This window comes from Carcharodon carcharias, chromosome 11 (assembly GCF_017639515.1).
Source record: "Carcharodon carcharias isolate sCarCar2 chromosome 11, sCarCar2.pri, whole genome shotgun sequence".
Lineage (NCBI taxonomy): Eukaryota > Metazoa > Chordata > Chondrichthyes > Lamniformes > Lamnidae > Carcharodon > Carcharodon carcharias.
In genome coordinates this window covers 68,935,015-68,949,110 of record NC_054477.1, presented here as the reverse complement: position 1 = coordinate 68,949,110, position 14,096 = coordinate 68,935,015, and the positions used below count along the sequence as shown (strand labels likewise).

At 41.4% G+C, this 14,096-nt stretch overlaps 1 protein-coding gene across 8 annotated transcripts in view; it reads left to right on the top strand.

Annotated features, from left to right (window-relative positions):
• LOC121284075 (LIM and senescent cell antigen-like-containing domain protein 1) overlaps positions 1–14,096 on the top strand; it is a 166,695-nt gene that overhangs the window by 74,622 nt on the left and 77,977 nt on the right. Inside the window, exon 1 of one of the 8 annotated variants that reach the window (XM_041199108.1) lies at positions 11,748–12,180. The exons of 6 other annotated variants lie outside the window; for them this stretch is intronic. In XM_041199108.1, the coding sequence (XP_041055042.1) occupies positions 12,074–12,180 (107 nt within the window). In that variant the 5' untranslated portion in view covers positions 11,748–12,073. Of the gene's footprint in view, positions 1–11,747; positions 12,181–14,096 lie in introns of those variants that run through there. One more of the 8 variants, XM_041199109.1, reaches the window with a different exon arrangement.

Genomic DNA, 14,096 nt, shown 5'->3' with positions numbered 1-14,096 from the left:
CTCCATGACAACGCCTCAACCAATCAGTTCACTTGCCAACCAATTGACATTTTCTTCTCATGCAGTATAAATTGTTGTTCCATAGAGCCACCATAGAAAATTTACGGCACAAAGAAAGGCCATTCAGCCTATTGTGTCTGCGTCTTTACATTTGGTATTCTTGTAAATTGCCCTGATGAGGCAAGACAAAAGGCTTTGATGACATGTCTTTTATCTGTACTACCAAACAATTATTTATATTCAAAACTTTTAAGATAGAAACTTGATGCAACTTGAAGTCTGAAATGAACCTTTTTTAAAATGAACAACATGCTGCTGCAAAGATGGGCTCTGAAGGGCAGCTGATCTGTCTTGTGTATTCAAAAACTGGCTCACTGTCTTAACAAAGGGTACATCCCAGGTGAAAAGGTGTCAACTACACATATCCTGAGACCATTAGAAGATATTCCTGAAGTGATTTTGTCTTTTTTGAAAGAAAGGAGGTGATTGTCTTAACCAACCCTACCCACCCCCAGCCCCTCTGGATGAATGTCTGAAAACAGCAAATGAGGTGTGGCTCATCAACCTGAGACAACCATCATATTTGGAACAGGAACTGTGAAGAGTCACATGGTAGGACAGCCATGTCCTCCTCATCCCCTGACTTCTTAGCCTTATTGTAAAGGTGCTGTTTCTTTCTCCATAGCCTACAATGTCCTCTATGGAACCATGGCAGGCTTCTCCTGTTGGATGAAAATTTGGATGGTACATATTTATCCATGGCTTCTGTCAAGGCATTTTGCAGTTTGTCCCATTTTTCTTGCACTGACAGTGAAACTAAATTAGTAATCTAACAATTACTAAAATTCTGGAGATATTTTCTTATTCCTTCCTTATCGGCTTTTCTCTAATGAAGATTTTCTTTTGGCCTTTTTCTTATATTTACATAAGAGACGCAGGTCAGATATGATGATGAGTGATTTCTAATTCTAATTCCTGGTACTTCAGACATTCTTGTGAATAAACTTGTATTGTTGGGGAGTATGTGGTCCTTCCTTGATTCTCTTCACCTCTCCAGATAACCCTACTAAAACAGTGATTTTTCATCCCTCCTAACATTGCCGCCTTTTGCTCGGCATCCATTTTTGTCTGATTATACTTCTCTGGAGCGCTGTGGGACCTTTTCTACATGAAAAGTGCTGTCTTAATGCTCGTTATTGTAAAGGACATTTTTTTTATATTTCATGTTTCTAAAGGGCTGACAGTGATGCTGGTAAACCAGTGAGGTGAGAGTGACTGTCCTGGACCTCGAGGCCTCATTTGACCGAGTGTGGCATCAAGGATCCCTAGCAAAACTGGAATCAATGGGAATCAGGGAGAAAACACTCTGCTGGCTGGAGTCATACCCAGAACAAAGGAAGATGGCTGTGGCAGGTCAATCATCTCTGTTCCAGGACATTACTGCAGGAGTTTCTAATGGTAGTCTTCTCGGCCCAACCATCTTCAGGTGCTTCATCAATGACTTTCCTTCCATTATAATGTTAAGTGGGCATGTTTGCTGATAATTGCACAATAGTCAGCATCATTTGCAGCTCCTCAAATACTGAAGCAGTCCATGCACAAATACAGCAAGGCCTGGTGTCAGTCTCTGTGGCGCAATCGGTTAGCACGTTCAGCTATTAACTGAAAAGTTGGTGGTTCGAGGCCATCCAGGGACGAAGCTGTCGCTGTTTTGCTTGGCCTAAATAGCCAAGTGGTTATGGTACTGGGCTTGCAACCCCAAGCTCAAGAGTTCAAATCTCACAATGGCAAACTATGAAACAATGTAACTTCATCTGAATAAGAACAGATGGAAACATGTTTACTTGAAAGAGTTACAGCAAGGCCTGAACAATATCCAGGCTTCGGCTGAACAATGGCAAGTAACATTCGTGCCACACAAGTGCTAGGCAATGACCATCTCCAACAAGAGAGAATCTAATCATCGCCCCTTGACGTTCAATGGCATTACCGTTGTTGAGACCCCTACTATCAACATCCTGGGGGTTATCATTCACCAGAAACTGAACTGGACTAGCCATATAAATATTGTGGCTACAAGAGCAGGTTAAAGGGTAGGAGCCCTGCAGCGAGTAACTCATCTCCTGACTCCCCAAAGTCTGTCCTCCATCTCCAGGGCACAAGTCAGGAGTGTAATGGAATACTCTCCATTTGTCTGGATGAGTGCAGCTCCAACAACACTCAAGAAGCTTGACACCATCCAGAACAAAGCAGCCTGTTTGATTGGCACTACATCCACAAACATTCACTCCCTCCATCACTGATGCGCAGTGGCAACAAGGTGTACCATCTACGAGATGCACTGCAGAAACTCACCGAGGCTCCTTAGACAGCACCTTCCAAACCCTACCATCTCGAAGGACAAAGGCAGCAGACACACGGGAACACCACCACCTGAAAGTTCCACTCCAAGCCACTCACCATTCTGCCTTGGAAATATATTCTCCTCATCCTTCACTGTCGCTGGGTAAAAGTCCTGGAACACTCTCTTCCTAACAGCATTGTGGGTGTATCTACACCACATGGACTGCAGCGGTTCAAGAAGGCAGCTCAATACCACCAATTAGGTATGGGCAATAAATGCTGGCCTAGCCAGTGATGTCTGCATCCCATGAATGAGTAATAAAAACAACCAGAAATGAGGAGGTTGAAGGGAACTTTTGAAGTTGGTGAAATCCACTTTCTACCATTTTCTCCCTCTTTACTGATGTTGATATGTTGATAACAATCCCCTGTTAATTGTTTGAAATTTTTAAATTGGAATTGTTGTTAGATAAGAGGCACAATTTTCTCTTATCCTTCTCAGCGTGCAGCTTGTCAGGATTGCTGCGAACTTATCTTTAAATGTAGGTTGCTAGGTATTATTGAAATATGATTCCAGTATGCTTACACTTAATTTGAGGCATCTTATGTTCTATTGAATTTAACCATAAGCAGTGTGTGGCAGTGGGGGAAGGTGGTGTGGTTGAGGGGAAAGTGAGGAAAGGTTATATAAATATAGAATTTTTAAAGAAACTTTAAATCTAAGTTGAAACACAAACACAAGTCCCCAGTGATAGTTTAATTGAATAGCCGAAATAAGCATGAGATCCTACAGCACAGACAGCTTAACTGAGTGATGTGGAGTGGGTTTTGGTGTCCATTTGAATAGGTTGGCTTCAAATATGACACATTGGACTCCTGCTTAACTACTTTGCTTGCGCATGCGTCGTGTAATATGACTATTGAGTAGCAAGGCAAGTGACAAATAATTTCTGTGTATTGATGCACCTTAAACTGTAGAGAGAAGTCATTCCAACCGTTGCTAATGTATTCTGTGCAGCACAAACTATGAAGTGGTAGGACACAAGGGGTCACGATTCACCACTTACATTTCGGGTCTTAACTGTATTGTTTCAGGAGAGGAGCTGAGCAGAATTATAAGAAGAGTTGCCATTTGTTTTGGTCACTTCCAAGTGTCATGTTCCAGAGTTGCATTGACAAAATGTTGTGATGCGACCAGGCAATTTTCTCATTTCTTTAACAAGGGAATCATGCACGTACAAAAAAGAAATGGGAAGCAATTGGGTAATTGTATTTCCTCCTAACAATCATCCTAGAAGTTGGTCTAGATGGATGGGTGTTGCACTCAATTGTCTGATGGATTCTCATGTTGCTTCAATGGGTAAGTATTCAGCAAGGAGACCAGTTTGTCACCATCTAGGTTGGTGAAATCTTATATGGTGATATCTTATAATAAAATCTTGATTTGCAGATCTGATTGCAAGTATCACATATGATTTCACTGTTAGAGGGGTGGGTGAAGGCACTGGCTTTGTGACATGCTTGCTTATCCTGTAGCGATCTGACTCTGTTCTCTTCAAATGTTGAGATTGCTTAATGACAGAGATTTCTCCACTTTGTTAGGAAATAGAGATTGTTTAAGTTATATTGGTATTTGTGGATGTTAGGAATGAGTTTTAGCTTTAATGTTTAAGTTTGACTTGTATTTCTTGGATCCGTGTATTAAGAAAAGGTCAAATTGAGTTTTAGTTTCAATTTAAAAGGTGCTTGCATTTCTAATGCGAGTTTATGACTGTAAGAGAAGTTAAGCAAACACAAGGGTAGAAAAACTGGGCTGTTACCTAGCAACAGGGGTCCAGAGAGCCAGATTTGTCCCATAGACACACAGAAGAAACTAGAAACAGAGATTTGATCTGGAATCTGTTTGAGTTTAGTTAGTTATGAAGACAGCTGCCAAGCAGAAGCAACCTAGAAGGGGCAGATAGCTAGTTCCCAAGGTAAAGTTGATTGAAAGTAGCTGCCAGCGAAAGACCTGGAGCAAAGGGGAAAGATAGTAAGTCCCAAGCTAAAGAAGGAATTCCCCAAGAATCCAGGGGCGTGGAACATGAGAAAGTCCCAAGCAGGCCTTCTAGCCAAAGGAAGGACAGGAGCCTGGAAAAATGCCCTGTTATGTGGAAGTGAAAGTAAGGAACAGTGAGGCTTCAAGCTTAAAGAGATAATGGCTTGGGAAAAGTCAGAAGGCCCAAAGAGACAACTGAAGGTCTGTAACTCTTTGCTATGGGCATGTGAAGCAGTGGTGTACAGCTGACAGCTGAGTCGGTGAGAGAGAGTGCGTGGAAGAAAGCTTGAATGCATGTGATGATCCAGGGGAGAGGAACATTGGAAGGTGAGTTCAAAACCCTGGAGGTAAACTCTGCGGAAGGCATCTGAGAGAAAATCTCGGTTTGGGAGAAGATTCCAGGGCGAGTTCTTGGAAAGTGGAGATTGGAAACCCTCGTGTGAAAGATTGAGTTCAGTGAGACTGGTTGGCTCATGGTGTGATAAGCGTCTGGTGGGGAGTTGAGAAGAGATCCGTAGCATCTCTTCGGGATGGCATCTGTCACTTGGTTTCAGAGTGTGATGTTTCTGCCCACATGTTATCAATTGGTTTACATGGACTGTACTCACTATGAACATTAGAGTATAACATAGGTTTTGTAACTTCTGTTATCCTTACAAATCTGTATATATCTCTAAAGGTATATTTGTGGGTGAAAGAGTATTGTAATAGTCCATTGTTTCTTGTTTAATAAATGATCAATGCTTTTGTTAAAAGTTCATTAGCTGACTCTGGTGACTCTCTTCACTAGCTGCACCCCCCCCCCCCCCCCCCCCGCCTCACTCCGGCATATCTAACAAACAAACAAATAAAAGTTAGGATCTATCAAGCTGGGTTCTGAGATTGGCTTTCAGAATGTCTTTCTGTCTAAGTTTGGGCCCTTCTATAGTGCGGATTCCCATGCTTGGCTGACTGTAGAATACTGCCCTCAGTATGCTGGAACCTTGAACACAATTGGGGTCACAGCCGACCCAGTGAAGCCAAGCTCCGAGCATGCTCTCAATAGCAGGTATGCAGCACCTTAAGAACTTTAGTGTCAGGAGTTTTGTCTTGACAGTTGATGTTGCAGGTCGATCTTAAAAAACTGGGATGGAATGCAGCTAGATGCTTTGTGACACCCGTAGGTGGTCCGCTGTTTACAACTATAGGGAAGTAATGTGAGAACCGCTGGCAGGCAGACTTTGATCTTTGTTTTCAGACAAACTCTTTGCTGTCTCCAAAGCCTGATAGTGAGCCTGCCGAATGCCGTGCTTAACTCAATTATCTACCGTGACGCTGAACAGCATTGACTGATGGAATGAAATTCCATCTATTCACTGGAAGGGTGCTGTGTGAAATGTGTTTAGCCAATCTCACTCAGTTTCAGCTAATTGTGCAAGCAAATAACCTATTTCATAGACTAGCAATGCTAGAAAAGCCGCATCCTTTGCTGGTAACCAGTGAAAGGTTAGTTAGTTAAACTGTAGCTCAGTGGTTCCCAAATTGTGGACCTTGAATACAATTGGGGTCACAGAAACAGCAAATGGGGTGCAGATATTTCTGTGATTTATCAAGTTAACATGAAAAATAAAAACAACCTTTCTTTTAATGAAATGGTTGTTTCCTGTACTGGAATTTGCAGTTTCCTGTACTGAAATTGATGAAAAATTAAAGATCAGTCAATTTATTTTTATTCATTTATGGGATGTGGCCTTCGCTGGCTGGGCAAGCATTTATTGCCCATCTCTAATTGCCCTTGAGAAGGTGGTGAGCTGCCTCTTGAACCGCTGCAGTCCATGTGGTGTATGGACACCCACAGTGCTGTCAGGAAGAGAGTTCCAGGATTTTGACTCAGCGACAGTGAAGGAACAGTGATATATTTCCAAGTCAGGATGGTGAGTGACTTGGAGGGGAACTGCGAATAGTTTCCAGTGTTATGGTTCTTCATCACAGTTTGGTTTAAATCTGCCTGATTTCAGCCAATTACTGCCCAAGGTGGTTCCTGACAGACTGTCCCAGCAGAACACCGGCAAAGGGAAGAAGCCTTATTGTTATAGGCCTGGCACTTTGTCTCTGAGGGAGAGCTGCAGCATCGAGAAACCCACTGAGTGGCTCACCCACAAAATGCCCTTCCAGCACCTGGCACAAGAGATCACTCAGTACTTCAAGGCTGACCTGTGCTTTCAGAGCACAGCTATTATGGCTTTTTAGGAGGCCAGTGAGGCTTACCTGATGGGGCTTTTTGAAGACATAAACCTGTGTGCGATCCACGCCAAGCGAGTCACCATCATGCCCAACCAGCAGGTTTGCCACGTCCCTGGGGAGAGAGTTTAAAACCTGACCAGCAGCAACTAGAACAACAGCTCTTTTAAGAATTGTCAAATTGACAAAGGAAAGAGCTGTGACCCCATATAACCAGTGATCTCTGTTGTCTGATACCAATTGTACTGCAGAACTTAAGGTTGCAAGTTTGATATCCAATCTAGGATTCATAAAACAGCATTTCCAGTAACCAGGTTCACATGCTTTCTTAGATTAATATATGGTGCTGCTAATTTATTAAGAATAGTTGATTTCGGATATACTTTATTCATTGTTAGCAGAAGAGGAAATGTGTCAGAAAGGGTTAGGAAACAAATGTGGGTAAATAGAATTAAAGGACAGGGAGTTGATTGTGGATTGTTTTGTATTGACTGGGTGGAGAAATGGGGCCGTGGGGGTAGCTTTGGTTGCATCTTTTGAGAGTTATCCTTTGGATTGATGGTGCTGCTGGTTTTCCTGTGGGAATTTGGCACTGCTGGATCATGGGGTGGCATTCAAGGGGGCAGACAGTTGCATTGTTGGATTGTTTGCATGAGAGAGGTCTTGCCGGTTACCAAGGGCCTGAGATTTTCATTTCAGATCTTCCTGTTTGTGATAAATGTTAATTTATAATATGCGAACTTAAATATCGTCAACTTTCCAACCAATAGGCATGCTTTTCTCCTATAGTATAAATTGTTGAGGTCATTTGAAATTTTGCATTCCTGTGTTTGACCTGATGAGTGCAAGAAGAAAAGCTTTGGCAACATCTCTCTTCTCAGCGATATTCAATTTTTGTACTACCAAGTGACTGTATGCAAACTTCAATAATTAGATATTGAATGTTACAAAGCTGCTTGATTTCTGTTTTGGTTTTGTTGGCATCTCGGGTTGCATTAATTTAGTTTTGGAAGCACTGATCTAGCTGCTCCAGCTCGTCATGCTTCGTAGGGAGGGATACTGCTGTCTCTTGACAACTTGTACCTAGGTTCTCCTCTTTAGCATTGTCCTTGTCCTGGAAATAATTGAAATTTAATTTCAGTTTTGCCTCTAAATTTTAATCTTACAGATTTTAGACAAATTTAGAACTCACTTTTTAGTCTAGTCTTTTGAATCTCTAAGCTTATGCGCATTTTCATTTAATGTAAGAAAAATATATTATTGCTTTCCATATTTCTGTTATAGTCTTAAGAATTTTTCAAAATTTGTTTCCAAAATTGATTTTAAGCCATGTTGAAGAGTAATAAAATTCTGCTTCAATGACATGATTTGTCCATTTGAATTTCCAGCAGCAATTACAAAAGTTGTGCACCAATGTCTGTCATCTGAGAGATCATTTCAATTTTGATTAGTCTCCACTTGGAATTTTAATCTTTAGTCTTTACATATTAAAAAAAAGTTCTAATTTTAGTCAATGGCTATGTTACTTTTTATTGAAACAAATTTATCAAATAAGATGTGGCCCATTTGGTAGCACTCTCCCCTCTGAGTTGCAAAGTTCCCACTCTAGTCCCACTTTAGGAGTCGGGCAAAAAAAGTCAAGGCTGACTCTCCAGTGGAGCTCTGAGGAGTTTCTGTACTGTCGGAAGTGCCATCTTTTGGATGAGATGTTAAGCTGGGGCACCCTGCCCTTTCAGATGGATGTAAAAGATCCCATGGCACTTTTTCAGAAGAAGAGCAGCTGAGGAATATCCTTGGTGTGCTGGCTAATATTTATTCTTCAATCAGTATCAAAAAGCAGATTATCTGGTTATTCTCACATTCCAGTTTTTGTAGGGGCTTGCCGTGTGTAAAATTGGCTGCTGTGTTTCCTACATTACAACAGTGACAACGCTATCAATAGCTGTGAAACACTTTGGGATATCTGGTAAATTAAATGCTTGTCAGCCATGAGTTTGAGAGGTTTGATGGGGTCATAGATAAAGCAAATCCAAGTACTTCTGCTGTGTCTACAAATTGCTCCCTTCAGAGAAGATTTTTTGCAGGTGTGGTCTTTTGGACCTGGAAGGGCCTTGGAGGCAAAGCCACCTTGTCTCACTATAGTAGACTTTGGCAAGTGCCACTGCAATGCCCTCATGGATACCCACCTTGAACATGAATAAACCCAGAGAGTGGGATGGGGTTTGTGCCGTTGTGTTTGAGCAAGCATGGGTTCTAACCTCCAACACACTGCTGGTATATTTGGACCTCTTGAATTTGAGGCCCAGTATGTTTGCTATTATATGTCCAGAAATCTTCTTGAATGTGAAATGCAATGGTTTCTTCAACATACAACTCATGAACTTTTAACCTATTCAAACTTGGAATACGGGCAGCCTCGGCAAGGTCAACATTTATTGCCCATCCCTGGTTGCCTTTGAGAAAATGGCAGCCCACCTTCTCAAGCTATTAGTGAAGGTACTCCCCAACAGTGCCATTATATAGGGAATTCCAGAACTTTGACCCAGCAACAATATGTCCAAGGGCAGTATTTTATGGTTCCCCGCTAGTGGGTTTGCAGGCCTTCACAATGCTCTCCTGCCTGCCCGACCTTTCCACAATCTGAGACTGGACATCTGCCTGAGTGAGGGACAGAAGCTCCGTCTCCAGCTAATTAATGCTCCTTGGAGCATTAAATGGCTGTGGGGCTGCTGTGACTCTTTGGATGGTGGAGTAGGAACTCCCCCCCCCAATCTGAAAAATACAGCCTCAAGTGTCTGATTTGGAGTGATAGTGTTTCCATACAAATGAGCCCTTTTCTATTAGCTGGTGGAAGGTGCACAATTGGGAGAAGTTGCTGAGGAAACATTGGTGAGTTACTGCAGTGCATCCTATAGATAACACATCCTGCAGATACAGTACACCAGTGATGCAGGGAGTGGATATTTTAGCCATGGGTAGGTTGTTGATCCTGGGTGTCAGTCAATTACAATGCAGTGTCCTGGATATAGTTGCAGTTCTTGAGTGTTTGCAGCTGCATTCATCCAAGCAAGTGAAGAGTATTTTATCACAGTCATGATGTGCTGGTGGTGGAGAGACCTTGGAGATGTTCATGGCTGGCACGTGTTACATTAATGCACTAATCAATACATACCTGGATATTGTCTGCTTCCATCATGTGAAGAATTGCAGTTGGAGCTGAACACTGAGCAATTATGAGACTAATTCTGGATCACAAGTCTTTAGTACTACAGCTAGGGGCTCCATAGCCTTTGTTGTGTCCAATGCACTCAGCCAGTTCTTGATAAGTGGAGTGAATCACATTTTCTGAAGATGGCCATCTGTAATGGTGGGAACCTTGGGGAAGTGGCTGAGGAAGATCATCCATTTGACATCTCTGGATGAAGCTCTATAAATGCTTACTCATACCATTAGTTGGGTACTTAACTATCATTGATGTGATGTAGCAAGACTGTGGAGCTGTGACCTAATCCGTTGCTTGTAGCTGTGTCTATAGCATGCTGCTTCCACTGTTTAGCATACATGTAATCTTTTAGCTACATTGGGTGGGCACCTCATTTTCGGGTATGCCTGGTGCTGCTCCTTGCATGTTCTTCACTACTCTTCTTCAAACCAGGGTGGTCATCTGGCCTGACTGTGATGGAGCAATGAGGGATAGGTCAAACTACGAAGTTACAGCTTGTGGTGGAATACAGAACTGCAGCAAATAGTCCACAGCAGCTCATGAAAGCTAGATTTTGAACTGTTCTGTGCTAAATCTAACCCATTCAGCATGGAGGTAGTGTCAAACATGAGGTAGTGTCCTCAATGCGGAAATGGGATTTTATCTCCACAAGCACAAGAACTATGAGGCAGTCACTTCAACCAATACTATTGTGGACGGACACAACTGTGACAGGTAGCCTGGTGAGGATAAGGGCAGGTAGATTATTACCTTATGGTCTTTGGCTCATCACTTGCCATAAGCCTACTTTCGCAATCATGTCCTTCAGGATTCAGCCAGTGTGGTCAGTGGTGGTACAACCAAGCCACTCTTGATGAAGAGCATTGAAGTCCACACCCAGAGGCATTCTGTGCCCTGGCTACTCCCAGTGCCTCTGCCAAGTGATGCTCAACATGGAGGGTCATTGATTTATCTGATTTAGCTGAGAGCAGTGATCAGTACATGCCCATGCTTGACATGAAGTCGTAATATTTCATGGGGTCCTGAGTCAAGAACACTCAAGGTCATTCCCATTGAGCTGTATGCCATTGGGCTCCTACTTCTGGTGGGTCTGCCTTGCTGGTACAACAGGACATACTTAGTGATGGTGATGGAGGAGTCTGGGGAATTGGCTGGTGGGTGTGATTCTAGATATATGACTGTTAGGCTGTGGCTGAACTGTAGGGCAGCTCTTCCAATTTTAGCACCAGTCTCATTGTCTAAAAGGTTATATTTGGATTGTTGAAAGCATTATCAGCAAAACTGCCTAAATAATTATTCCTCTCACCATCCCCCTTGATTGCAAATAAGCAAATATATTTTTTAATGTGTACTGCTTGAATTTACTTGACTCTCAGCTTAGTTTTTAAAAACTTTTTTGAGTACAGCATGAAATTCATAAAGGTTTAGAAACTCTAACTTTATGTTTGGCTTTAAACACTTGAAGAATGTGTTAGTATGTCAGAACTGAAGTAAATTTTCTTAAATGCTGAAAATTCCTCTTGGTGAGCAAAGAGTTAAACAGGACGAACAACATACCTTGGAGAAGTGTAGGTATGTAAATTCAAGGATTAACCTGTTCAGTCTTGTGTGTTATCTTAATTCAGTTGGTTTTACCTTGCTAAGACGAACATAGAAGAGCTGTAAAACAGGATCTAGAGGAACTTAAAAGTTGCAAAATGGTCTTGCGCAAAGGTGTTCTTCCAAGACTGTTTACAGAGCAAATGCCTGCCAATTGTGACGCATTCAAACTTATACTCCTCCATTCGGGAAGGGACGGGGAAGAGAACTATGTACTGATAGGTAACTTGTAGCGAGGGTGGAGACTTACGTTCTTTGTAACTTTACTGGGATTGGGAGAGAGAGGGGAAGTCACTGAATGGGACTATGTGATTTATAATTCAGTAGAGTTATCTACTTTTTGTGCAGATGACAGATTGCCCTCATTTGCATTCATTAGTTAAATTGATACTACTGTGCTCATGCAGTTAGAAAAAAAACTGCCTTTTAGAAGGGTGTGTTCGTATGACAATTGGGAAACAACCCAGCAGCAGATTGTACTGTAAAGTGTGCCAACAGTACTGCAGGTGTCGACATTGATTAGGAGTTACTTTGTGATAGGTAATTAGCTCATCAGCTGCTGGGCTGGGCTACTATACCTGGTGGTTGTTTCAAAATCTCACGGAAATCTGCCATAACTGCTGTACACCTCACACACCGCAGACCTGACTATGAATTTGCTGCAGTTGAAGGAACTTTCTCAGTCTGATCTGTATCGACGGCGCCAAGAGCGTCATGACAGCTTTGGATTTGCAGATTTAGAGAAGAAGAGGTTAAGGTACGTATTTTGAGTTGATTATTAACTGCACCTGGCATGTCTGAACTATATAAAGGAATTCCTCAAAATACTCCTTGCATTGATGCAGCTAATCAGGAATTGCTGGAATTCTTGCCTTGAGCAGACTTATAAAATGTGCAAAAGGCACTTGAATGTAAAGCAAATGCAGGTGTATATGCTTTTTGAAAGGTGTACAGGTTTTGAAATATGTTAGTTCTTATAATCGGAATGCTATCAGGCAGCAAGGACTAATGTGACATCTGAATAAGCTGATTTGACTGGCAGTAAACTTACACAGATTAGTTCAAGCAGCAATGCCTCTTGTCGATGTTAGTGAAGTATTTAATTTGCACATGACTTAATTCTCTTACTTAAAATTAAATGTAAGTGATTGGTATAAATTTAGATTTTCCATTATAGTTTTCATTTACTTCTGTTGTGGAGTGATGGGGCTTAGTGAGCTAAAAATTATTTTGTGGACATTAGCAGAATGGAAATCTACCTCATGCCTTTTAAAGGAGCACTGCATTGAGACTAAGAGATAGAAATCTCTCTGGCAGGAGTGTTTTCAGTATTCTGAGAGAACTTCTTTTGAGTCTCTCAGCCTTTGTCATTCACTTAGTTTTTATTTATAAATGCTACTCAGCGTCTACCTGGAGACACTTATTGAGAATGCTATATTCTGCAGATGTTACTATTTGAATCTTACTGTGGAGTGTGCCTGCAGGAACGGTGGAGTTGTGTGCAGTTTTTATTTCAATGCATACATTAAGAAGTCACTGTTTGTTTCATAAGCCAGAGTTAGTACTTGGTGCGACTCAGTAGTCATTAGAGAAGAGCAGAGATTTCCTTTTGCATGAGTTTAAAAGTGACCATTAGTGGAAGGTTCTTTTTTACAACCAGGTGTAGGTTTATGAAGATAAGTTGTAGGAAATGTAACAGTGGCTTCAAATTCAAAGTACTCCTATTATTTCCCTAACCTCCTTCAATGTGGGATTATTTGACTTGAAAGTATCCCCCTTGAAATAATTTACTCTTTAATAAAATAAAGATTTTCTGGAATCAATTGTAATTAGCTGACCACTGTCTGATAATTTCTTCCAATCAAGGAGCAGGGGTTACGTAGAGATGTTTATAATGTAAAGAATTTGCTTAATATTTGTGGCAATGAATAAATAAAATTGACAAATTGCTGAGAATGCAAAACACAGTCCAGATTTTGAATTTTTTTTTATATCTGTGAGTATCATTCACTCATTTGAGGATCCTAGATATTTGTGTCCTTCCCATTAAAGTAGAAATGATATAGTTATGATTGTCCTTTTCTTATGTGCAATATAATGGAGGCAAAGTTAATCATAAATGATTTTTACCAACATTCTGTGGATTTTTACAAATGAGCAGTTTGCATGTCCATTCCTATACTTCTTGGTTCATAAGGAATATGGTCAAATTCAACTTGAATTTCAACAACAGGGGACTAAATTCTTGGAAAAAAACAATTAATGGAAGACATTTATAAAGGAGATTGAAGTAAAAAAAAATCCTTAAATTAGACAGTGAGAACAATAAGAACAACTTTTATTTATATAATGCCTTTAGCATAATGAAATTTCCCAAAGGGCTTCACAGGAGCATTATAAGACAAAGTATGACTCTGATCCACATAAGGAGATATTCGGTCAGATGACCAAAAACTTGATCAAAGAGGTAGGTTTTAAGGAGGGTCTTACATGAGGAAAGTGAGGTAGAGATGTGTAGGGAGGGAATTCCAGAGCACAGAGCCTAGGCAACTGAAGGCACGGCTACAGTGGTAGAGCAATTATACCTGGGAATGCACGAGGCCAGAATTAGAGGAGCGCAGATATCTCAGAGGGTTATGGGATTGCAGGACATTACAGAGATGGGGTGGGGCA